Genomic DNA, 23,087 nt, shown 5'->3' on the forward strand with positions numbered 1-23,087 from the left:
CTTCTCCATTGGAAAGTTGTCCGTTCTGCTTAAGGGGACAAGGTCCTCTGAATCTCAAATGTAAATGAGAATGCAATCCACTCTTAACTGATCACATAGGTGACCTAGCAGCATTGCACACGGAACACCTGTGATGACATATTAAATGTTGATCAGTTAAGAGTGGATTGCATTCTCATTTACATTTGAGATTCAGAGGACCTTGTCCCCTTAAGCAGAACGGACAACTTTCCAATGGAGAAGCCAAGCGTCACTGATAAGGTCTGGCGGACCGAAACAGCTGTTTGGCGTTTCACACTTGATGGGTTGTGTTGTTCTGCGACCATTGGATCAATAGTATAATTCAATGCCGGTAGGGGTATTAGCCCTCGGAGTAGTTGTTTCTGTTGATCCAAACATAATTGGTTGGGTTTCAGTGACCTAAACCGATCAGCAAATGGCTCTTGTTGTTCCAAGCTGTACATGGGTGACCTGGCAGCATTGCACACGGAACACCTGTGATGACATATTAAATGTTGATCAGTTAAGAGTGGATTGCATTCTCATTTACATTTGAGATTCAGAGGACCTTGTACCCTTAAGCAGAATGAACAACTTTCCAATGGAGAAGCCAAGCGTCACTGATGAGGTCTGGCGGACCGAAACAGCTGTTTGGCGTTTCACACTTGATGGGTTGTGTTGTTCTGCGACTATAGGATCAATAGTATAATTCAATGCCGGTAGGGGTATTAGCCCTCGGAGTAGTTGTTTCTGTTGATCCAAACATAACTAGTATTTTATATTATAGCAAAGTAATACATTTTCGGGTAGATCAGATATGTAGGATTTAGTGCTCGCTCTTCTACCTATATTTTATTAAAGTGTCTTATGAAATTTCAATTTCTGGATCATTTTTTGTCTTTAACTGGGATATTATTACTCTCCTGCCTTCTACTATTCTTTGCTTTTCTCACCACTCCTGCTGATATCTCTATATTTGTGTTTCGTTTATTTATTCGTTCATAGTTTGTTATTAATTTTGCCTCACACATATTTGCGTCTTAATAATTTTAACAATATAGAAATCTTATTACCTGTATAAAGGAATCATGTTTTGTTCAAATAAATTTAATAAATTAAAACCATTTCTACATACCATTTTGAAGATAATCATAACAACTTGAAAACACTACAACAAATGAAATGGAATAAGCAGTTGTTCCACATCTCTAACGTAAGGATATGAAGAAAAATTGATTCTTAATATCGTGTGTATTTTTCACCAGCGCGAATTAGTGCTTGAAATCTACGTGGCATGCTGCGTATAAGCCTGTCGATATCTTGTTGAGGTACCTATATTTTCCCATTCTTCGATTAGAGTTTCTTTTAGTTGTTGAAGGATTTGAGGTGGATGTGGGCGCCTCGGGACACATCTATCTAACATATCCCAAAGATGTTCAATTAGTATAAGCGAATAAATGCAATACACTCTTAACTGCTCAACACATCAAGGTGTTATAGCAGGTGTTCCGCGTGCAATGCTGCCATGTTCACTATTGGAGTCACTGGAGTAGTTGTTGCTATTGATCCAAAAAGTTAAGCTTTGCTTGGGTTTTCGGTAACCTTAACCGACAGCAAATGACTCTTGTTTTCCACGCTGTACATGTGAACATGGCAGCATTGCACGCGGAACACCTGCTATAACACCTTGATATGTTGAGCAGTTAAGAGTGTATTGCAATTTTTCGCTTATATTTTATAGTCAGAGGACACAGTCCCCAAAACAGAACGGACAACTTTCCAATGGTGAACCCAAACGTCACTAATGATAGTCTGGGTGGACCGAAACAGCTGTCTAGTGTTTCACACTTGATGAGTTGTGTTGTTCTGCAACCATTTGGATCAATAGTGTAATTCAACACCTGGAGAGGCATTAGCCATCGGAGTAGTTGTTGCTATTGATCCAAAAAGTTAGGCTATGTTCAATTAGATTTAGATCGAGACTCAGGGGTGGCCAATCCATGGTTTGAATCCCGTGCTGCTGAAGGAAGTTCTTGGGTTTGATTTCCTTTTACGACCCTGTCCAATGCGTCTTTTATATCGACCGGTTTCTACATATCGATTCCAAGCATGATGGATGACGGAAGAACTGACGATAAAATTCCTTGCCACCTGTCGAATACTGGTACCATTTTCATTAGTAACAACAAGAACGATTTCTTGCTTATTCGTATATCATTCTGTCATCTCTCATTTTGAAAAACTAGTGTGAAACTTAACAATTTATGATGAAATGTAAAATTTCTAGAATAAAACAACTGAAAACTTTTGTTTTCTGTACTTCCACAAAATTTATTTAGTAATTGTCACTACAGCTGTTTCGGCAACTTGCCTTTCTTAAGTGATGGTTAACCTACTGTGCGTTCAGGTTATATAGTTTCACTGAACAGGTTGAGGAGGGGGGGAGTTGTTAGTCTCAAGTTCGTCATTCAGAATTGGTGTCTTTTAATTTTCATAGATTCTAATAAAGATAGCTTAAGGCTTTTATTTTGGACGTGAAGAATTTGAAATTGGTCGTTAAAAGAATGATTATGATCTAGAAGGTGAAGTGCATATGTGGATTCTGTTTTCCTATTATTGAAAGCCCTTTTATGTTCTGTTATACGTTTGTTGAAGGCTCTACCGGTTTGACCGATGTAAGCTTTTGGACAGTCTCCACAGGTGAGTTTATAAACCCCAGTGTGTAAGTGCATGTTTTTCGTTTGGCTCTTGTTGTTCTTAATATATTTAAATGCTGGTGTTATTCTTTTCTTTTGATCTGTCTGGCTATTTTAGTTAATATATTACCTGTATATGACGTGATCGAGCAATATATTGTATTGGGCTTTTTCTCTTGTGGTGGGAAGATTGATTTAAGGGCTTTCTTGAGTAGTTTTTGCTGTAACATTTTGTTTATTATGTGTTCGTTGTATCCAATATTTATTGCTATAAGTTTAATGATATTCAATTCTACTTCGAAGTTATTATTTGACATTGGGATTTCTGTCAATCTGTGGAACATACTATAGTAGGCTGCTAATTTATGTTGTGCAGGATGGGATGAAGTACTGTGTATGGTTGTGTCAGTATGTATAGGTTTATGAAATACAGAGAACTCGTGTTTGTTTTCAATTCTTATAATTTTTAAGTCTAGAAAATTTATTGACTGGTTTTGTTTTATTTCTCTTGTAAATTTAATATTACTATGGATTGAATTAACGTATGATAAGATTTGGCCAAATTCATGAAACATAAAATAATGCAATGTCAAAACCTGTAGCATGTTATTAATTATTCATACTTTATAGTACATTCTTAACTTTTGTTAAAGGTATTTCATACCGAAATTAAGAAGTATTCATGGTTTAGCCTATTTCTCCTTCGTGGCTATGAGTAATTGCATTAAATCAGAGTTGTGCAGCTGATTTGTAAAATGGGATTATTTCGTAAACTGTTAAGTTTTGAAGTTATTAACAATTATACCTTTTTTTGTTAAAATCATGTAACTCTAATATTTTTTTACCCAAATAGTGCTAACTTAAAGAGCAAAAAAGTTAAACGCAAATGTATGCACCGTATGTGGCGTCCTCAATCAGCTACATCAGTCATCAAAGTATGCATCAAATTATAATTCCTCGTACTCAAAAGCCCTCAGTCATAAATTTTAATTCGTAAAAATGTCTACAAACATGAAAGTTGTAGCGAAAAATAAAATTTTAAATTTCAACTTTAACACCCTGTATCTTTCTTAATACATATTTACATTTTAAGCAAACTGGCTTAAATGGGAATATTTTGAAGTTTAGAGTCTACTGTTTCTTTTTGTACAATTACTTACGGATCACCCTGTATAAAAATATGAACAAAAATGGAGCAAAAATGATATTTATTTAATACTTAGGTATAATTTATTTCATGAGAAGATAAAAATCGTGATCACCAATTTCGACATGATGTTTTTTAGTTAATAAAAATAGAATTGGATGCAGATTAAGGATTTATTAGATTCTGTAATGAAATATATTTAAAACAGTAAATATTCCAGATGAAAAATAAAGTGATAACGACAGCTTACAAGGTACCTACCTGTAAAAATATAATCCCTTTCTGAATAACATAAAACGTCATTTTATAAAAAGGTAACTATGGATATTGTGATTTGTCACGTTTATTTCTTTTGAAAATACACAACAATATTACTGTTTAATCTCCTTGTCTCCCAATAATTTACCCATTTCATTGTTAAGTTATATTATCTTCCTAATTCATTGTTTAGTTTTCGGAAAATATGTAAATGTGCAGAACAGCCAACTCTTTATCTCACTTTTCTTAACATTGCTTTTAGGAAAGATTATTTAAATAAGATTTCAAAAGGTTTTACGACATGAACGTGTATTATTATATTATATTGTATTTTGGTAATCCTAAGATAGGCCCTTAATTTTTGTAAAATCGTAAATCCTCTTTTAGTGGATTTTTCATAACATCATGAAACATCTTTGTCCGATAATTTAGTATAAATACGGTAACTTACTCTTAAAATTTTAAATCAGTTTTAAGTGTAGTACTGAAATATTTCGAGGCCTGTTAATATTTGTGGAAGTGATCTACGTACGATGAATATGAACAAAATTAAACATAAATATAAGTTTCGTTCACGTACAGTGAAATTAGTGAATGAAGCCTTAAGTACAGGTAAGTTACATGTTAGTTATAATAGATCTTAGTCCATATCTTATTGCAAAGCTATCTATTTGGGTATTTTCCATTTTTACTTTTTACTGTGTACCTTTTACTGTCATCCTTATTAACATTACAAATTTCCAATTCATAAAAAATGTGGTCAATGTCTTACACATTTATTCATCTCCTCGTCTTATCATATTTATGTTCTCCTAAATTAAATAAAAATTACAAAAAGTTGTTTGCTTGCTTCTGGAACGTCTGTCATTATTATGTATTACATCTATCACTAATCTTTCTCTTATAAAACCCGTTTGGTAATCCCCTAAAAAATTCTCGGTGTAGTGCCATAGTAATTATTACATTTCGTGCTATATTCTTTTTATAGTATAGGATAAATCACTGACTCTTATAACGGTAAATAAATATTCTTTAAAATTTCACTAAAGTTACTTAATAGAAGTTAAAAACTTAAAAGAAGTTAAAAAAACTATTAAACGGTTTCTACGGGTTTTAATGCTACTGCATCAATTTCAAGGAATAAATCACAAAACAACTTAATTCCAAGGAAACTATTTAAAATTAAGTTAATAGGTTGGTTAAAAAGGTAGTGTATTTAAAAAATCTTAAAAGGAATAACTAAAACGAAAAATACCGTAGTAACTAAACAGACATTTTGATAAAATAACTCCAATAAATTAAACAAAACTCTCAATAAATTTTCTAGATCTAAAACTTACTCGTGAAAATAATGCACTGCTGGTCAAAAAAATCCGGACACCTGAAAAAATGTGGTTTTATTCCCAAAAAACATTATCTAATTGTTACATCAATCTTTGGAAGATTAACAATTAATGTTTTCCAGCTTTGAATACTATTCATCCTTTTCTTCCCCTTGTTTTATTTTCTATTTCTAGGGTTGCTAAAATATTTTATTTTTCTGTAGCTGTAAATTAAATATAAAAACTTGACTGTTCCTTAATTATCGTCGCATTCCAAGTCCTAATCTTTTAATATGGCATTTCTTGTTTTTTGTTTGCATCTATCCTAATTAACTTACACAAATTATCGCGTGTTTTCTATTCGACTGTTCTTTCACCATTATTCTCCGTTTTTTTTGTATTTCAGTCCTTGTAAATGTTCCTTTCTTTTCCAATTCCCATTCTTCCAAATCCACTGTACACTGTTTACAATTTATTTTATATTTTTACATGAATTCCTAACATTATTTATGTATAATATCTTTCCTCAGGTGTCTGTTTTTCTCATTAATTTTTTTACTTTTTTTACAAGTTAAAGCCAGACTTTTTAACGCATAATTTTGTTTCCTTTTCTATGTTTACCACCTCGTTTATATGTATAATGTTATAAAATTGTTCTCTCTTCTTTAATTTTTCACTACTCATTCGTATCAATGTTTGATATTCCAATCAGTATCAATCAGTCCACATATTTAAAGTTTTGTTTGGTTTTTTAAAATTTGTTTTCATCGGCAAATTTGGTTTTTATAGTTTTTTAATTTCTTCTCTATATTCTCTATTTTTGTTTTATTATTTCTCTTAGTTGTTTAGATACCGATTTTCTTAATAATATCTCACTGGAGAACTTGTTGATTTTTGCTATTCTTAAAAACCTGAGTTACTATTTTTGTTTTTTAATAGTCACTTATTTTTGTCACTATGTGCAACCATCTTAAACTGGTTTCAGAATAAACCCTTATTAGCCGTCGTTTTCGATATATCTTTCACACAATTTTATTTGCAGCGTTGATTATAATTTTATTTTATACTTAATTTTGCGTTATATTATTATGATTAGGCCATCTGCGTAAGCTATACAATGGCAATATACTTTGAACCTTGTCAGTTTTATTTCGATTTTTCTATACCTACTAATGTTCTCTTTTAGAGTGCCATTCTAAGCCTCTCGATCAATCAAGATCATCAAACGGTAGCGAATATACTCCTACCTGTTTCAGTGGTAATACATATTTATTTTTGATTTCAAACACTTTAACTATAACTGTAATATATTTTAGATGATTTGGATGACTCATATGAAATGCACTCTATTTCTATTGAAACAACAGATGACAGTGTGGCAAATAGTAAGTTTCTTTGAATACAAATTTTGGTCAAATTAATAAGCATATTACGTACTCACGCTTGACAAAAAATAGTTATCTTATCTCCATCTTCCTTATTTTACATGTGTCTATGAACTAATCGGTGGCTTAATTTTTAATAATTATTTTAGAACAACAAACAGATTGTGACTTGATGTATGAAAATGATGCTATTTTAGATGACTCTACCCCTAATCCAATATATCAAGAACTTATAGCATCATCTTCTCTCGGTAATTGAAAAGACCAGCTTTCAGTATTTTATAATAATACTTATTATTATCATTACAGATAATATAGAAAAATCAGCGGATGAAACTAATTCCTCACTTATTGACAGTGTATGTTTGAAGAAAAGAAGGATACGAAGAAAACACAATTGTATTTACTGCGACATCCCTGTTTTAAATTTTGCTAGACACCTTGAAAGAATTCATAGTGATGAACTTGAGGTTCAAAAATACTTATCTCTTGACAAAAAGGATCCGAAACGAAAATATTTCATTGATAAAATACGAAAGGAGGGAGACTTCTGCATTGGCAAATCCGTACCTGTGTTTCGTAGAAATGTTTTAAGTAATAGTGATGAATCTTCGACTAATTCAAACATGCTTCCATGTATACACTGTAAAGGTATTTGTCAAATTTTTATATAAATTGTTATTTTAAATGTTTATTTTTAGGATATTATGCCAAAAAATCGCTTCGGCGCCACATTAGACGGTGCTATTTTAATGAAAAAAAGGCAACAGGAAAAGTACGACATCAGTCCGAAGCCCAAAACCTAATGGCTACTAATTTTGGATCAACCGATCCACTAAGGACTTCGGGTGTTTTAAATTCACTAGCTGCGGATGACATCTCTTTAGTAGCAAAGAAAGACAAACTTATATGCGATGTAGGAAGGAAATATGTAAAAAGTCATAAAGACAGACATCTGATTCAAGTAGCCAAACGACAAATGCGGCGTTTAGCACGTCTTCTAATACAATCCAGGAAAATTGAAAACAATAGCAATTTAACGTTATTTTTCCTCCTACATCCCTCAAAGTTTAAAACAATTGTGTCCGCAACTCGGTCAATTGCGAATTATAATACCGAGAGCAAATGTTTCCAGTCACCATCACTTGCTCTTCAGATGGGTACATTAATTAAAAAAGCAATCAGTTCTGCTTATTCTATGGAGGTTCAAAGGGATGTCGATTCTGCTAATATTAAGAGCTTAGACGTCATGAAAAAACTTATCGATGATCAATGGGCGTTAGAAATATCGACTGAAGCTGGACAGAATATTCAAATCAATCGATTTAATAAACCGACCCTGATTCCCATGGCTGAGGATATTGCTGTAAGTAGACTGTATAACAACTGTCATTCTTTCAAAGCCTACCTGTTGTTTTGCTATATCATTATGAATGTTTTACTGAAAAATTCTTTGGTCAGAATACTGTCATTAGCACACTAATTTAAAAATTGATAAATTCATTGTATATTCAAATTATGAATCGGTTGCACTTGTGAGTCCATTTCAAAAGGTACGTAAAATGAAAGAAATGTTTAGACTTACTCACAATCGTTTATTTAACTATGGACGACCGGTTTCGACCAATACACTTTACTGGTCATCATCAGGTCTCCGGTACAGTTAATTAAAATGCTAAAAAATCAACAACAAATCAGGACAACAAAAGCTTTATGAGGTCTAATAAGTAAGATGCCAATCTAACCTAAATATGGTTTGAGGGTTATCTAATATACTTATATGCCGGTACAAGCTATGGAAACTATCGTGTAGTAAAAATTTCATTTGTGTTACTTGGTTCAAACTATTGGGTGATAACTGTATTATAGAACGATCAACTTTAGGGTAAGATCTCGAGGAGTAGATATTTGGGATAGTACATTTCCCAAATATCTACTCCTCATGATCCTACCCTTAAGTTGATCGTTCTATAATACAGTTATATACTCTCCAATATCGGAGACCTGATGATGACCAGTAAATTTTAGTGGTCGAAACCGGTCGTCCATAGTTAAATAAACGATTGTGAGTATGTCTAAATATTTCTTTCGTTTTACATATCTTTTTTTAGTGTATTTGTGACATTTTAGTTCATAGAGATTTCGAAATTAAAATGGTCATAACTCGTTAAATGCTCTGTATAGTAATATAGAACCCTATATTTTAAGAACAGGGATTATAAGAGAAATGTACATATGAGAATATATACAGGGTATCCCATTTAAAAAAATGTATTTTTGCTTTACCACGCAGTTATGAACCACCCTGTAGAATTGGGCATATTTTCAAAGCAAGGAGCATATCATTGCCTACAATTTTTCTTAAAAACTTTTTTTGGATATCTTGTACTCTAACGGAGTTATCGACCAATCTCACACTAAAAACTCACCCTGTAGATAATGCACCTAGAATACTAATAACAGTTTATGTACGAATATAAATTACTAATACTAATATCCATTTCATATTTTTTTCAGAAAATGAAGACTTATCTGGATGAGCTTATAACATCTTCAATAACTCACCTGGATGAAAATGTGAATAACACACAAGCGTACAAATGTCTGCTCGAAGGTACATATTGCAGCTTACTACTTTTTAATAAGAGACGAGTAGGGGAGCTGCAGAGATTACCTTTAGATATTTATTTAAAACATCATGATTCTCAATCTTCTAAAGAGTTTGAGAAAGTCCTAACAGAAACCGAGAAAATTTTAGTTCACTCTTTAAAACGCATAGTAATAAGAGGTAAGAGAGGTAGAGGCGTACCTGTTCTGTTTGACAAATTGACCAAAAGTGGAGTTGACACTTTAATTAAATATAGGAATAATTTTTTTACCTCTTACAACGAATACCTATTTGGCATACCGAATACTATTAACTGCATCAGTGGATATCATGTTCTCAGAAAGCATGCTTCTAAGGTGTTGAATGATGCAAACAAAATCACTACCCTCACGTCAACTCGCCTCAGAAAACACTTAGCAACAATAATACAAATTTTAAAAATGGAAAAGGGTGAACTAGAACAACTAGCAAAATTTATGGGGCATACCTCAAAAACTCATGATGAGTGGTATCGTCTCCCGTCAGACATTTACCAAACCGCAAAAGTTTCCAAAATATTATTGCTCGCTCAAAACACTAATATTGACCAATATAAAAATCGAAATTTAAATGAGATTGAAGTCGATAACGAGATATTGGAAGACGCAGAAGAAGCTGATAGTGACGAAGAAAATACTAATCAACCTATTCTTCAACAAAATGAAGTAAACATCCCGTCACAAAATAGAATAAAGGAGAAAGGTAAACGTATTTTAGTTCCATGGACAAAAGAGGAAAAAGAACTTACGCAAAAATTCTTTGCACGTCATATTAAGAAGAAAATTCCGCCAAAAAAATGGAAGTTTTAAATTTGGTAGAAAAGTATCCAAATGTTTTTAAAAACAGGAAATGGGACACAATAAAAGTATTTGTACAAAATAAATATAAATCACAATAATTCATTTAAGTGATTACGATTTTCAATAAAATATTCTATTACAATCCTATAGTTTTAATGTATCCTTCATTACTTTCTTATTGAATTAAACCTAATTTTATTAACGTTTTAAAACGTCGTCATATTAATATTTTCTCTTGGATTTTGTAAATCCAATGAAATGTTGTAGATAGAATTTGAGGTTGGACAAACATTCATTTTTTCTTAGCTGTTCTAGTTTTAAAATAAAGTTTCTAACTAGTCTATGTTTCTAATGGTAATAGTGGGTTTTGTACAATTGCTAACGTATAGACTTTACCTATTTTACGTTTTTATCGAGGCTATTTTTTTTTTAAATAAACCCGGTGTGGTCAATGTTGATTATTTCCATACGACATGTGAGTCCTAAAGTAACGGATAAATTCAATATTTTTGTAACTAAAAATATTTTGACGAAATCCTCGTACAGGTCGATTTTTGTTTTTTGTTGTGCATTTTTTCAATATAATCTTTTTATACAGGGCGTGTCGTGTAAGAGTGGCCAATACCAACTTTCTTATTTTAAATACAACACCCTGTATATTATTATATCTTTTGATTTCTAAGAATATTCTAGATAAAATTTATATTCAATCTTTTATTCCTATCTTTAACTGTTTTTGAGTAATCGAGGTTGGAAAAGTGACAATTGCTCACAAAATCTAAACAGTTCGATCTAGAGTAAAATGGTTTTTATATTAAGACAAAAGCTTTTTGTATTTACAAAAAGCTTTTGTCTTTATATTGATTCAGGGTATACAGCCAACTATTGGATTTGGTCCATTTTAATTAGTTTTTATATTACTATCTTAGTTTTTAATATGCTATCTAGTGGTATTAAATAAAAATAAAATACGAAAATTGTCGTGGTCGGTCCTAAATTTCAAAATTTGTCATTTTGAATATAATCCTATCATCTCTGGGTTTGATACCACTAGATAGCATATTAAAAAGTAAGATAATAATGTAAAAACCATTTTACTCTAGGTCGAACTGTTTAGATTTTGTGAGGAAAAATACACGAAATGTCACTTTTCCAACCTCGATTACTTAAAAACGGTTAAAGATAAGAATAGAAGATTAAATATAAATTTTACCTAATATTCTAAGAAATTCAAAAATATAATAATACACAGGGTGTTGTATCTAAAATAAGAAAGTTGGTATTGGCCACTGTTACACGACACGCCCTGTATAAAAAGATTCTATTGAAAAAAATGCACAACAAAAAATAAAAACCGACCTACATGAGGATTTCGTCAAAAGATTTTTAGTTACAAAAATATTGAATTTATCCGTTACCTTAGGACCTCACTGTATATAAATCACAATGGATCATTTTATGTACCATTATAGGTATGTGCCATGTATAGCCTTGATAAAGACTTAAAATAAAGTAAAAACATTGGCAAATTTTAAACATTAACTAGGTTTTAATTGTCCCTAACCCACTATTACCATTAGAAGCTATTAAGTGGACACTACTCCTAAAACGTTGTTTACGTTGAAAGCTATGTATCGCCATTTTAAAAAGAGAGACCAAGAAATTTTGTAAATTATATGTTTGCAACTGTGTTTCTTACAAAAACCTTTTGTATGTATATAACTTCTTTATTATTCACTTCTAATGAAGTTAAGAGATAAAATACTGATTCTGAATTTTGTTTAAAAGAAGTGTACCTTTAAACATTTGATTTTCAACTTCTTCAAAGTTACAGCAATTTCAACATCTTTTCAATTCTTGAGTACTTCAATTCCCAAGAGATTTCAGTAATTTTATTTTATTTTTTTCTACGTAGGGCAAACACAACCATGAGATATAATCGAGACTCCATATATTTCAAACTAGGTTGATTTTGATAAAATTGGTTTTTGTTAGGTACAGATAATAATTACCTATGTAGTGCCTTCATAACAGGTAATTCTTATTTTTATGTTACAGCCTTAAAATAAAACATACATTATGTCGAATAAATTTTGATATATTATTTATTAACAAACGGTTAAAGAAAAACAAATATGTGTTAAAATACGACTCTTTTTTAATTATTGCTTTTCATAGTATATGGACATAATATTTTATCTCTTTTTAATGTAAAAGAATCTGGTTCGTTTTGATTGTGCATCTATTATTATATAATACCACATCAAACCAGATTCAGTGACGTACGAGAAGTATGGGCAGAGGAAAGAAAAATACACACAGTTGTAAGAAGTCAGATACCAAAAAATAAAGGAGAAAGTTATGTGCACTTTGCGTTCGGCAATAATGTGCCTGTTGTCTTAAACATCTTCACTTGCAAAAATTTTCACAGTGAGTGTTATCAAATGGTCGTATACTCTTATAAGTACTTTTGTTTGCTTTCTAAGTATTTTTCATGGACTTTGAATTTGCTAAAATATTGGAAAGTGTCATCGAAAATGCAAATCGAAGAGAAATACGAACAAGAACGAGAAAATACAGCCCATATAGCCCATAATGCGACGTAACAGCCCAAGACATGAAGTTACAATCATTGTAACATTTAATTTTAACATTTAATCCTACTATACCAGAATTTCTTTAGTAATACCAAATAATTCATTACAACAGAGCTCTTTTACTCAGGGAATAATCAGACTAGAAGTTGTTAAAAGACGATAAAACATTTTTAAATTACTGAGCTTAAAAAATGTAAAATAAAAGTATTTAGCAAATTAAATCAAATTTGAAGCTGTCATAATTTTAAAAGAAAAATATTCAGTCTCGAAAAAAGCAATAACTACCTGCCTACAATTTATAGATAAAGAGTAATATACTCTTACAAGTTAAATTTTTAAACATCCGTTTCGACAACAAAATATTACAATGACTGAACAGATGAATTGACTCAGGTAGAATTCCACCGAAACCTTTAGGTATTATTGTCGACTTGAGTCATAAACCAATGGATGCTAAAGGTCCAAAGCCAATCGATGCCAAAGAAACCGCAACAGCGATTGATGCCAATTGGTACCGCAACAGAATTCGCTGTATATTGTGGCCCGTGAATATTCACGGATGCCAAATGGGAATACTTTTCGTCCAGAAGTCAATTGGTACTACAAAGAAATATATATATATATATATATATATATATATATATTATATATATATATATATATATATATATATATATATATATATATATATATATATACATATATATATAACAAGGTTGAAAATTATTTAAAAATATATTCTGTGATATGCGGTGTTTATAGTGAGAGTATTAGCTCTGCATTTCTCAGAGCAATATTTTGTTATTTTTGTGTTTCTGGGGATCCTAGACACCTGGTTTAGTGAGAGAAAACTATGGTGTTTTGGATTTTTGATGGCACAGAGATAACAATTTTTATTGATTTTAGTTAGACTAATTGTTAAATACTATATATTTATATTTGTAGTTTCCCTGAAGATGATAATAAACATTATCGAAAGCTTGGACTTATTATAAAGAGTTTTCTTTGAGATTGCTGCTACCCCAATATTTCAACCTTGTTTCCTAACTGTTCAGCAAAGATTATATACCTGTTTCAAATATATATATATATATATATATATATAGATATATATATATATATATATATATATATATATATATATATATATATATATTTATATATATATATATATATATATATATATATATATATATATATATATATATATATATATATATATATATATATATATATATATATATATATATATATATATATATATATATATATATATATATATATATATATATATATATATATATATATATATATATATCTATATATATATATATATATGAAAAAACAAAAGATGTAGATCTTTGAAACACACTCAGTGATCAAAAGATCCACAAGTACTGGTTTGGACGACCACTCGTACGAAAACAAACAAATGAAATAGAGAATGCGGAAAAATCCCCTTACGAACAATTCACACATACACTACTTCGGGCTGGGAAAAATTTTTTGAATAGAATCGAAGATCCAAACACCAGCTCTTAGAAATGTGTTTCGCCCTCTTCAACCTCTATGGGCTCATCGGTGAAGATGAGAGGTTGAATATCTTCAGACACATTCCAATCAAAAAACAACATTCGAGACCTAGACATAGCAGGAACGTAAATCTACGCCCAACCTGACAATGCCATTCTCAAGCTTTAATTCCCTAATTACTTTAGAGTAAGTAAGATAATGTTTATGAAAAAACAAAAGATGTAGATCTTTGAAACACACTCAGTGATCAAAAGATCCACAGGTACTGGTTTGGACGACCACTCGTACGAAAACAAACAAATGAAATAGAGAATGCGGAAAAATCCCCTTACGAACAATTCACACATCCACTACTTCGGGCTGGGAAAAATTTTTTGAATAGAATCGAAGATCCAAACACCAGCTCTTAGAAATGTGTTTCGCCCTCTTCAACCTCTATGGGCTCATCGGTGAAGATGAGAGGTTGAATATCTTCAGACACATTCCAATCAAAAAACAACATTCGAGACCTAGACATAGCAGGAACGTAAATCTACGCCCAACCTGACAATGCCATTCTCAAGCTTTAATTCCCTAATTACTTTAGAGTAAGTAAGATAATGTTTATGAAAAAACAAAAGATGTAGATCTTTGAAACACACTCAGTGATCAAAAGATCCACAGGTACTGGTTTGGACGACCACTCGTACGAAAACAAACAAATGAAATAGAGAATGCGGAAAAATCCCCTTACGAACAATTCACACATCCACTACTTCGGGCTGGGAAAAATTTTTTGAATAGAATCGAAGATCCAAACACCAGCTCTTAGAAATGTGTTTCGGGAGAGTGTGTCGGAAGATATTCAACCTCTCATCTTCACCGATGAGCCCATAGAGGTTGAAGAGGGCGAAACACATTTCTAAGAGCTGGTGTTTGGATCTTCGATTCTATTCAAAAAATTTTTCCCAGCCCGAAGTAGTGGATGTGTGAATTGTTCGTAAGGGGATTTTTCCGCATTCTCTATTTCATTTGTTTGTTTTCGTACGAGTGGTCGTCCAAACCAGTACCTGTGGATCTTTTGATCACTGAGTGTGTTTCAAAGATCTACATCTTTTGTTTTTTCATAAACATTATCTTACTTACTCTAAAGTAATTAGGGAGTTAAAGCTTGAGGATGGCATTGTCAGGTTGGGCGTAGATTTACGTTCCTGCTATGTCTAGGTCTCGAATGTTGTTTTTTGATTGGAATGTGTCTGAAGATATTCAACCTCTCATCTTCACCGATGAGCCCATAGAGGTTGAAAAGGGTGAAACACATTTCTAAGAGCTGGTGTTTGGATCTTCGATTCTATTCAAAAAATTTTTCCCAGCCCGAAGTAGTGGATGTGTGAATTGTTCGTAAGGGGATTTTTCCGCATTCTCTATTTCATTTGTTTGTTTTCGTACGAGTGGTCGTCCAAACCAGTACCTGTGGATCTTTTGATCACTGAGTGTGTTTCAAAGATCTACATCTTTTGTTTTTTCATAAACATTATCTTACTTACTCTAAAGTAATTAGGGAATTAAAGCTTGAGAATGGCATTGTCAGGTTGGGCGTAGATTTACGTTCCTGCTATGTCTAGGTCTCGAATGTTGTTTTTTGATTGGAATGTGTCTGAAGATATTCAACCTCTCATCTTCACCGATGAGCCCATAGAGGTTGAAGAGGGCGAAACACATTTCTAAGAGCTGGTGTTTGGATCTTCGATTCTATTCAAAAAATTTTTCCCAGCCCGAAGTAGTGGATGTGTGAATTGTTCGTAAGGGGATTTTTCCGCATTCTCTATTTCATTTGTTTGTTTTCGTACGAGTGGTCGTCCAAACCAGTACCTGTGGATCTTTTGATCACTGAGTGTGTTTCAAAGATCTACATCTTTTGTTTTTTCATAAACATTATCTTACTTACTCTAAAGTAATTAGGGAATTAAAGCTTGAGAATGGCATTGTCAGGTTGGGCGTAGATTTACGTTCCTGCTATGTCTAGGTCTCGAATGTTGTTTTTTGATTGGAATGTGTCTGAAGATATTCAACCTCTCATCTTCACCGATGAGCCCATAGAGGTTGAAGAGGGCGAAACACATTTCTAAGAGCTGGTGTTTGGATCTTCGATTCTATTCAAAAAATTTTTCCCAGCCCGAAGTAGTGGATGTGTGAATTGTTCGTAAGGGGATTTTTCCGCATTCTCTATTTCATTTGTTTGTTTTCGTACGAGTGGTCGTCCAAACCAGTACCTGTGGATCTTTTGATCACTGAGTGTGTTTCAAAGATCTACATCTTTTGTTTTTTCATAAACATTATCTTACTTACTCTAAAGTAATTAGGGAATTAAAGCTTGAGAATGGCATTGTCAGGTTGGGCGTAGATTTACGTTCCTGCTATGTCTAGGTCTCGAATGTTGTTTTTTGATTGGAATGTGTCTGAAGATATTCAACCTCTCATCTTCACCGATGAGCCCATAGAGGTTGAAGAGGGCGAAACACATTTCTAAGAGCTGGTGTTTGGATCTTCGATTCTATTCAAAAAATTTTTCCCAGCCCGAAGTAGTGGATGTGTGAATTGTTCGTAAGGGGATTTTTCCGCATTCTCTATTTCATTTGTTTTTATATATATATATATATATATATATATATATATATATATATATATATATATATATATATATATATATCTTTCTCTCTAAGATGTCTAATCTCATTTCATCTTTTTGTGTTAGGCACATCGTCTCTGCACCATAGGTGATCACTGGCCTGATTGTAGTCTTGTAAATTTTTAATTTGGTTGTCTTACTAATGTGGTTTTCTTTCAAGAATTTTTGGTAGTTCCAATAGGTTTTATTACCCAGTAGGATGCGTTCATTTATTTCATCCGTTCTATCATTTCTGCCATTCACCATCACTCCCAAATATTTGAAACGGTGTACTCTTTCAAATGTATATGCTCCAAGCTTAATTTCTTTCTCGATGTTCGTATTCTCTCTTGAGCACTTGAGATATTTCGTTTTGCTTTGGTTTATTACTAGCCCTCTTTTCTTTGCTTGTTTATCTAGTATTAATATTATATTCTGCATGGTTTTTAAATCTCTAGTAACCAGTGCAATATCGTCTGCATACGCTATCAGTTGGGCTGAAGATTCGATAATTGTTCCCCTAATTTTGGCTGCTCTTACTGCACCCTCTATGGCAATGTTAAATAATGTTGTTGATAGGGAGTCTCCCTGTCTGACACCTACCTCCATTTGTACTTCATCTGATGGGCCTTCCCTTGTTAAGACTCGTGCTTTGGATTTCTTCGTCGTCATTTTCGTGAGACTTACTAGTTTTTCTTGAATGCCTAGTTGCTTCATATCATTAATTAGCTCTTCCCTTATTACACTGTCAAAGGCTTGCTTGTAGTCAATAAACAGTATATGTAGATCTGTTCCATGCTCGTAACTTTTTTCGACGATTTGCGTTACAGTGTGTATTGCATCTATTATTGACTTACCTTCACTGAATCCATGTTGGTATTCACCTATTTTTGTTCTCGTTTCTTTTTCTATTCTTTGTCTGATCAAATTAGTTAATATTTTGTACATTGTATTTAATAGCGTGATTCCCCTGTAGTTAGTGCATTTCGTCTTGTCACATTTTTTAGGGATTGGTGTTATCAGACCGCAGTTCCAGTCGTTCGGCATGCGTTCTTCTTTCCATATTCGTTCTATAAGCTTGTGGATTCTGTGGGCTAGTTCCTCTCCCCCTTTCTTGAAAAACTCATTTATAATGTCGTCTGGTCCTGCTGCTTTCCTTGTCTTTAATCTGTTTATGGTCGTCAATGCTTCGTTGTATGAGGGAGGCTCTGATTGTTCTTCATTCCTACTTTCTGTTTGTTCTTCATTTTCTGCATTTTCAGCATCGCCTTTCTTTTTGAACAATTCTCTGTAGTGTGTTTCCCATTCCTTTTTTCCAATATTTGCCAGTATCTTTTTCTCATTCTGTGTTTTTATGTGTTTTTATAGTCTTGCCTTATCATTTTAATATTAGCTTCGAGTTCCAGCAGTAAGTCTTCAATCCATTTCTTCTTTTTAGTTCTGCAACATTTGTCTGACTCTTTCTTTTTCTCTTTATAGTGTAGGAGATCTTCTTGTTTCCCTGTGGCCAACCACCTCTGTCTTGCTTGGTCCTTACCTTTACTAGCTTGCTCGCATTCTTTATCGTACCAATCTTTTCTTTTATTGTCTTTCATTAGTCCTATCGTCTCCTCTGCTGCTGTTAAAATACTATCTTTTATGTCTTCCCATGTTTCATCTATGTCCGATAGTTTTAGGACTAGTAGTTTTTCTTCCAACTTAGTGCAGAATTTTCTGTTTGCATTATCTGTGTTTAGTTTTGACCTATCCACCTCTTTCTTTTCTTTCTGTCGTTTTTGTCTTTAAGTATCTTCAATTTCATGTCGCCTATATAGTCTTGCCTTATCATTAATATTAGCTTCGAGTTCCAGCAGTAAGTCTTCAATCCATTTCTTCTTTTTAGTTCTGCAACATTTGTCTGACTATTTCTTTTTCTCTTTATAGTGTAGGAGATCTTCTTGTTTTCCTGTGGCCAACCACCTGTGTCTTGCTTGGTCCTTACCTTTACTAGCTTGCTCGCATTCTTTATCGTACCAATCTTTTCTTTTATTGTCTTTCATTAGTCCTATCTTCTCCTCTGCTGCTGTTAAAATACTATCTTTTATGTCTTCCCATGTTTCATCTATGTCCGATGGTTTTAGGACTAGTAGTTTTTCTTCCAACTTAGTGCAGAATTTTCTGTTTGCGTTATCTGTGTTTAGTTTTGACCTATTCCACCTCTTTCTTTTCTTTCTGTCGTTTTTGTCTTTAAGTATCTTCAATTCCATGTCGCCTATCACCAAAATGTGATCCGAATCAGCATTGGCTCCCCTGTAGGACCTCACATTCTGTACAATTGTTCTCCATTTTTTTGAAATTAGGATGTGGTCTATTTGGTTTCCGTCTGTCGTTCCAGGTATTAGCCACGTTACTTTGTGCTCTTTTTTGTGCTTGAATTGGGTGCTAATAATAAAAGTATTGGTTGCTGCTGCTAGATTACATAATCTCCTGCCATTGTTGTTCGTATTTTGATGGATCATTTCTTTTCCTGCGATTTCTCTGTTCGTGTCTTCTTTCCCTATCTTTGCGTTAAAGTCTCCTAACAGGATTAGTATGTCGTTCTTTGGTATTTCTTCGTACAATTCTTCAAGTTTCTCATAGAATTCATTCTTCTCTTTTTCGAGAGCATTCTCTGTAGGTGCATATATAATACCAAATATTAAATTTGCTTGTTTATTTTTCATTCTTATATATGATATTCTTCCATCAACCGCTTTAAAGTTAATAATCTTGTCTCTTACGCTATTACTAACTAGAAAGGCGGTTCCATTGCTACCCTGTTTGCTTTCTCCTGCGTAGTACATTGTGTGGTTTCTTCTATCGATCATCCCTTCTCCTGCCCACCTTATTTCTTGTAGCGCTAGTATTTTCATCCTGTATTTTGTCATTTCTTTTGCCAACTCTTCCATTTTGCCTGGTCTTAGAAGTGTTTTGATGTTCCACGTTCCTATTCTTATTTTCCTGTTTTTGTCTTTTATTTTATTTTTTTTTGTTTTGTTTTTGCGTCTTTTCTTACAAAATATTTTCATGTCGTTATTCATTGCCAACTCCGTTATACTGTCGCCGTCTTTTGTTATATGTTCTGTTAGTTTTTTGACGTCATTTTTATCATTTTCCGCGTGGATCTATATCATCAGATAGGGCGGATCTGTCGTTTATTGTCCTAGCGTTACTCTTCTTCTTTTCAGGTTTCTTCCAGTAATTTACAGCCATGCCTACTAGTTGCTCCAGTGAGAACAGTTCACCATTTATCCATAATTTGTTGTATTTTAGTGCGGCTGTGTGTCCTTCCTGGCGTACCATTTTCATGTGCTGGAGAAGATGCTTCCTTTCTTGTAGTATTTTTTTCGGGAAGTCCTCATTGGTATATATTGTAGTTCCTCTTAGGTTTTTAGCAGCCTTCAGAATTTCCATTCTCGTAGCTTCCTTTTTCATTTCTAATAAGATGGGTCTGGGTAAATTTTGGGGATCACCTTGTCTACCTATTCTTCTTATCTCTACCAGTACTTCATCTAGGTTTGTTTGTACGTCGATTTTTTCCATTATCCCCTTTATCTTATTTATCATCTCTTGTTCGCTTTTTGTTTGGTTTTCTTCGACCCCCTGTATTATTATGATTTTTCTTCTGGCTTGTCTTTCCAGTAATTCGATTCTAACTTCTTGTTCCGTGATTTTAGTTTTCATTGTTGGTTATCTGCTTTCAACTGCTCGTTTTCTTTATTTAATTTATCCAGGTCTACTTGCATTTTATCTATTTTGCTTTCGATTCTTACATTTCTTTCATTCATTCTCTCTAATTTTTCTAATATCTGCTCCATTGTACCGCGGTAAGGGGGTCAGTCCAATCGACTTGGCGGAGCGTCAACCCTTCTCAGCACTTTGGAGTTTTACTCAGATATAGATTTTCGTATTAATGATTCGGCTTTATTGTAGAAATTTTTCAGTAGCCGGCAACGTCGCTTTTATTTTCGACGGAACTTCACCTCTTATCGGAATGTTTTTGTCTGTTTATTAATTTTTTGAGAGGTTATTATGCTTTTTGCAATGCTTACTCACTAGTTTCTGCTGAATTTTGACGAACTATTTTTATCCGGAGCACTATCATCTGTCTAAATTCACTATAGTTTAAAAATGAATAACCATTTTCAATTTCGTTGCTAAACGAAAACACAGCCGAACCATATTCTAGTCCAATCAGAGAGTGCTGCAAGCACCCTTACCGGTTTCGAAACTTATTAGTCTCTCATCAGGAGGCACATATGCTGCTCTCCCTGATCCAACCAAAACAAACCCCAGCGTGCAGTCCCGGATTGCAACGAACGAAATGGCATAGATGCCCTAGCGGCAACTTCTAGCAAAAGACTAAGTTTTCACTCTAATGGCATATAAAACAACATAATGCTATTCTACATCCCACCAGAATGAAAACAATGGGACCTTCTCTGGTTACACCTCGAGGCTTCTACAATTTGCAAGCCATATGGATGCTGAGACTAAGGAAGATGAGGGAATTCTACAATTTACAATTCACGTCCCATCTGCTCAGCGCGGTAAAGTTCCAACGAGAATGGTTCCCTTCACACTCCACACAGAGTAAATGTAAATCAAAAATGAATAACCATTTTCAATTTCGTTGCTAAACGCAAACACAGCCGAACAATATTCTAGTCCAATCAGAGAGTTCTGCAAGCACCCCTACCGGTTTCGAAACTTATTAGTCAGGCAGATTAGTGCCTCCTGATGAGGCACATATGCTGCTCTCCCTGATCCAACCAAAACAAACCCCAGCGTGCAGTCCCGGATTGCAACGAACGAAATGGCATAGATGCCCTAGCGGCAACTGCTAGCAAAAAGACTAAGTTTTCACTCTAATGGCATATAAAACAACATAATGCTATTCTACATCCCACCAGAATGAAAACAATGGGAACCTTCTCTGGTTACACCTCCGAGGCTTCTACAATTTGCAAGCCATACGGATGCTGAGACTAAGGAAGATGAGGGAATTCTACAATTTACAATTCACGTCCCATGTACAATTGGATCAGGGAGAGCAGCATATGTGCCTCCTGATGAGAGACTAATAAGTTTCGAAACCGGTAGGGGTGCTTGCAGCACTCTCTGGTTGGACTAGAATATGGTTCGGCTGTGTTTTCGTTTAGCAACGAAATTGAAAATGGTTATTCATTTTTGATTTACATTTACTCTGTGTGGAGTATGAAGGGAACCATTCTCGTTGGAACTTTACCGCGCTGAGCAGATGGGACGTGAATTGTAAATTGTAGAATTCCCTCATCTTCCTTAGTCTCAGCATCCGTATGGCTTGCAAATTGTAGAAGCCTCGGAGGTGTAACCAGAGAAGGTTCCCATTGTTTTCATTCTGGTAGGATGTAGAATAGCATTATGTTGTTTTATATGCCATTAGAGTGAAAACTTAGTCTTTTCACTATAGTTTGTTTGTATGTATTAGTTTATTTTTCACTTTGTTACACTAAATTTTTATATTTTAATACGGAACGTATTTTGACAGTATCGTTCAAGTTCTAGCCTCGATGCCAAGTCCCATGGTTATTATATACTGTCAAATTTTTATTATTGTATTAAATTTTATTTACTGTCATTCACTTAATATTTTAATAAAATGGCATTTAATTGTGTTATCTGTGGTCGCAGAAGTTCGAAGACTCAAAAATCTCTTTTCAGGGGTTAGTTTTTGAAATGTATATTTTTAAGTTATGTGTTACGAGTTAGTCAGTTAATAAACAAATTAATATACATTATACTGAACACTTAACAATTTCAAATAAATTTTTGTGTTTTTTTTTTTTCATTTAAAATAATTTAAACATAATTTTTCTGTTTTTAATGTTTAAAATAAACTAACATTTGCGTCCAAAAACGAAAATATGCCTCATATGGGGTTATAGAACTTACAACGGGGAAAGATTATTGGTCTTGTGGAGCAAGTACCGTTCTCAGGGGGACAGCTGCAGAGCTAGACGTAACACAGGGTGTTCTGTCCAAAACCTATGTTAGG

The 23,087-nt window shown here is 33.3% G+C and overlaps 1 protein-coding gene across 2 annotated transcripts in view; it reads left to right on the forward strand.

Moving 5' to 3' along the window:
• Positions 1–3,593: 3,593 nt before the first annotated feature.
• The window catches only part of LOC126893457 (uncharacterized), a 38,200-nt gene continuing 18,706 nt past the window's right edge, over positions 3,594–23,087 (forward strand). Inside the window, exons 1-7 of one of the 2 annotated variants that reach the window (XM_050663666.1) lie at positions 3,599–4,713; positions 6,610–6,681; positions 6,740–6,808; positions 6,958–7,059; positions 7,118–7,459; positions 7,510–8,174; positions 9,326–10,325. In XM_050663666.1, the coding sequence (XP_050519623.1) occupies positions 4,635–4,713; positions 6,610–6,681; positions 6,740–6,808; positions 6,958–7,059; positions 7,118–7,459; positions 7,510–8,174; positions 9,326–10,264 (2,268 nt within the window). In that variant the 5' untranslated portion in view covers positions 3,599–4,634 and the 3' untranslated portion in view covers positions 10,265–10,325. Of the gene's footprint in view, positions 4,714–6,609; positions 6,682–6,739; positions 6,809–6,957; positions 7,060–7,117; positions 7,460–7,509; positions 8,175–9,325; positions 10,326–23,087 lie in introns of those variants that run through there. The other variant, XM_050663665.1, reaches the window with a different exon arrangement.

The sequence above is a fragment of the Diabrotica virgifera genome, chromosome 10 (assembly GCF_917563875.1).
Source record: "Diabrotica virgifera virgifera chromosome 10, PGI_DIABVI_V3a".
NCBI classification, from domain to species: domain Eukaryota; kingdom Metazoa; phylum Arthropoda; class Insecta; order Coleoptera; family Chrysomelidae; genus Diabrotica; species Diabrotica virgifera.